We start from the raw sequence: 3,639 nt of genomic DNA, 5'->3' as shown, positions 1-3,639 counted from the left end.
ACGTGGGGTTTGGGGTGGGGTTCAGGAGTCTGCCTTGCTCCCAGGTGGGTTTCTGGATTGGCCACCTTCAGCCATCAAGGTAGGTGATCTGCCGTCTGCTTTCAATCTTTTGCACCAAGGCACCTACGGGGAAAGCTCTTATCAAGCAACAGGTGCAGAGGGGATCTAGGGTCTCTTCGGAGGCAGACAGACCAGGATAACACCCTTACTTTACCACTCCCCAGCTATTTCTCCTGGCCTCAGTTTCCTCATCTGAAAAAGAGGGTCATGCATAGTTTTTAAATGGGGGTCTCAGTTATTTTTTTCTAAAGGAATGGAGAACTCATCCTTTAAGACTTGCAGCACAGCATGTCAGAAAGTTAGCATTTTACTTCTTCGAAAAGTCTGCATACTCCAGAAATTTGGCTAAAACCTCAGAAGCTTCCAAGAAGAGGTGAGGGGGATTTATTTTCTGCAACCCAGGAGGCCACGTCAGTGCCACCAGTACTTTCTCCAACTCTGGGGCAAAGGAGGCAATTTATGGCTCAAAGAACAACCTTAAAATAACCCTCCCCCAGTCCTAAAATGCAGTGTTTGAATTTATAGAAAAACCCACAGGTTCCTGGCAAGCAGGCTCTGCAGCTGGCAGTGCTGGTGCTCCTGCCGGCAGGGTTCACTTTACAATGCACCTCCAGGGGGCTTCCCTCTATGAAACTGTCTGCTCCCCTATCCCCTCCCAAGTGCCCCAAACCTCCAGCTTCCAAGCAGCCAGACCACTGCTGTGATTTTTCAAAAGATGCAAAATATTGTTTTAATTAAAAAAACAGCATAAGTCTTATAAAAACCAACCAGGCAGCCAAAATGCCCACCTGTCTCCCTATTTACAGTAATACAATATCTGTCACAGTCACTATGTACAATATTATAAAAAAAAGTCGTTGACAGTACAAATTAAGGCTGTAATTTTCACAAGGCATCAAGCCTTGATCCTCTAGTGTAGACCCGGCAGGAAGAAAGACAACACTTAATTATTGCACCATTTTGAAAACAAAATTCGTCAAGGAGGATTGTGGTCTTTTCCCACCGGGCCTTCAGTCACAGATGGGGGCTGGGGCTGTGGCGTCGTCGTGGGGAGTTTGGGGTGAGAGGGGAGCCCCTCCGTGGCCACGCTGAGCCCAGCCCGGTCTTCTGGGTCTAATAAATACCAGTCACAGTTTAAGAGGGGGCCGTGCCCGGCGTGTGGGACCTGCCACCGCCGCGCGCAGCTGGGCGGGGGCGTCCGGACTACATGTGCCGCTTCATGTGCAGCGCCAGGTGGTCGGAGCGCGAGAAGGCACGGTCGCACAGATGACACTGGAAAGGCCGATGGCCTGTGTGCTTGCGGTAGTGGCGCGTGAGCTCATCTGAGCGCGCGAACTTCCAGCCGCAGCCGTCCCAGTTGCAGTGGTAGGGCTTCTCACCTGCCGGGAGAGAACGAAAGGGGGCCTCAGTTTCCTTCCCAGGACATACAATACGCATGGACACCAGCCCAGATCGTGGCTGCTTCCGTGCGTGCGTGCACAACCTATCCGCACTGAGCGCACTGAATGGTCCCAGAGTTTTAAGCCTCTAGGGGTCTTAGTCATAAGTACCCTACGCCTCAACCTCGCCCCTGAGGCGGGGGCACAAGGAGCACACAGTCTAGTGCTCGGCGTTTCGAGCCACGCCCCCAGAAGGATCTTAACCTTGCGCGGGTCTCGCCACCGTTCGGACGCACAGCACCCCCCAGGTTTCCTAAGCACACACTCCCTCTCCAAGCTTCTCAGCCACACCCCCAGAGGGGTCCTAAGCCCGCACCTCCTCCTCAACTTTCGGAGACACAACATCTCTCGAGGGTTCTTAAGCACGCGCCTTCTCCCCAACTGCCTGAGCTTCAACCCCAGCTGATACTAAACTTGTGCCCCCACCCCAATGTTCTGAAACTGAGCCCCCCTAGCTACCCCTCAGGAGGATTTCTTCGAGCACTGCCCCTTCCCAACGGTCTGGGTCATACCCCTCAGTCAGGGTTCCTAAACGTGCCCCCAACCAACCCGGAGCCACGGCCCCAGGGAAGTCCCAAACATTAGCCTCCTCCTCAATCTCCTGATCCACGCCCCCCTCCCCGGTTTCTAAATTCCTCTTTTCTCGCGATCTTGGGAATCGCATGCCCCGCCTCCCGCACCCTGGTGCCAGGCACACGCGCACCACTCACCTGTGTGCGTTCGCAGGTGCGCCTTCAGGTGCGAACTCTTGGTGTAGGTCTTGCCGCAGCCCGCGTAGCTGCAGGTGTGCGTGGCCGTGCGCTTTCGGGGCCAGGAGCGGCGGCCGCGCTTGGGCTTGGCCTCCAGAAGCTCCAGTGGGGACGCGGGGGGCGTGAGGAGACCGCGGGCGGCGGGTGGCGCCAGGCCTAGGGCTGCTGCGGCGGCGGCCGCGTCTTCGAAGAGACCGAAGGTGGGGGCTGCGGGGGGCGCGTAGTGCAGGCCAGGCCCCGGCGCGCCGAAACCCGGGCCGCCGAAGGGCGGCGGAAAGGGAGCACGCGCTCCGGGAGCCGGCAGGCGCGCGGGGCCGTCAGGGCTGAGCGGTGGCGTGTCTGTCGGCGGCGGGGCACGGCCCCCGGGACCTCGCATGCAGGCAGCTGCCGAGCCCGGGGCGCCCTCGCGCTTGAGGCCGCGCGGACCACGGGTCAGGCCGGGAGCGCAGCCGTAGCCGCCGCCGTCCGCTTCGGGGGGCTCAGCTTTGACAAGACGGCCGGGCGGTGCTAGCAGAAAGCGGCCGTGCAGAGCGGGTCCCGGCGGCGCGTCCAGCTCCGGCCGCAGAAGCTCGGACACCAGGCCACCCGCGGGGGCGCCGTAGGGCGGCGGCGCGCCGGGCTCAGGATAGTAGAATGCAGGCGGCGGGGGCGGCGGCGGGGGCTCCGGAGCGGCTTCAGCGCCCAGGCCGTCCAGCCCCATGGACAGGATGAAGTCCAGCACGCTGTTGAGGTCGTCGTCGGTGCCTCCTTCCTCGGGCTCTGCGCGCGGCCAGCGCTGCGGGCGATAGAGCAATAGGGTGCGGGCGTGAGTGAGCGGCAGGGCTTGGGGGTCGCTGCCCGCTGCCCGAATTCTACCACCCTGAGCCCGCGATCCCCGCCGCCCGTGTTCTACTGTGTTCTACTCCTCTGAGTCCTCAGTCCCCGCCTTTGCTTTTTACTAGCCCGCAGCCCACGTTCTACTACCCAGAGCCCGCCACGCGCGGTCCCGGTCGACCCGGTTGTCCCTGCCGCCCTCACCTCCTGCAGGCCGCGTTCACGGCACGGGCTGGCAAATGTGGAGAAGGACGGCAGGATGGGTTCGCTCAGCGCCATGGCCGCGACCCGGGAGGACGCGGACTGGGGACACCAGTGAGTGGCTTCTCGGGGACTGGGCTGATCGGGCGGGGACGACTCTGCGGGCCGCAGCCGGGCCCGCCCAAGCCTTATAGGCACGGCGCACGCAGGGGCCGGGCCAAAGCGGCGGCGGCGGAAACGCGTCCCGGATGGGGACGAGCTCCGGGCGCAGCCTAAATTTAGCCGCGGTATATAAGCCGGCGGGCGGCGGCGGCCGTGGCCACTGCGGCGGCCGAGGCTCTGCTCCGCGGGCCCGGCCCCTAGCGCGCAGCCAGGCC

The 3,639-nt window shown here is 61.7% G+C and overlaps 1 protein-coding gene across 1 annotated transcript; it reads right to left on the bottom strand.

The window, feature by feature from the left end:
• Positions 1–421: 421 nt before the first annotated feature.
• On the bottom strand, positions 422–3,417 carry KLF2 (Kruppel like factor 2). The gene is made up of 3 exons (XM_003796524.1): positions 3,266–3,417; positions 2,210–3,023; positions 422–1,439 (listed from the first exon to the last, which is right to left on the bottom strand). The coding sequence occupies exons 1-3, from the start codon at positions 3,338–3,340 to the stop codon at positions 1,264–1,266; spliced, it is 1,065 nt and encodes a 354-aa protein (XP_003796572.1). The 5' UTR covers positions 3,341–3,417; the 3' UTR covers positions 422–1,263.
• Between the last annotated feature and the right edge of the window lie 222 nt (positions 3,418–3,639).

The sequence above is a fragment of the Otolemur garnettii genome, unplaced genomic scaffold, assembly GCF_000181295.1.
Source record: "Otolemur garnettii isolate 467f Iridium unplaced genomic scaffold, OtoGar3 scaffold00105, whole genome shotgun sequence".
Taxonomy (NCBI): Eukaryota; Metazoa; Chordata; class Mammalia; order Primates; family Galagidae; genus Otolemur; species Otolemur garnettii.
Note: the sequence above shows the minus strand (reverse complement) of the source record. Positions and strands in the feature narration are given on the sequence as shown.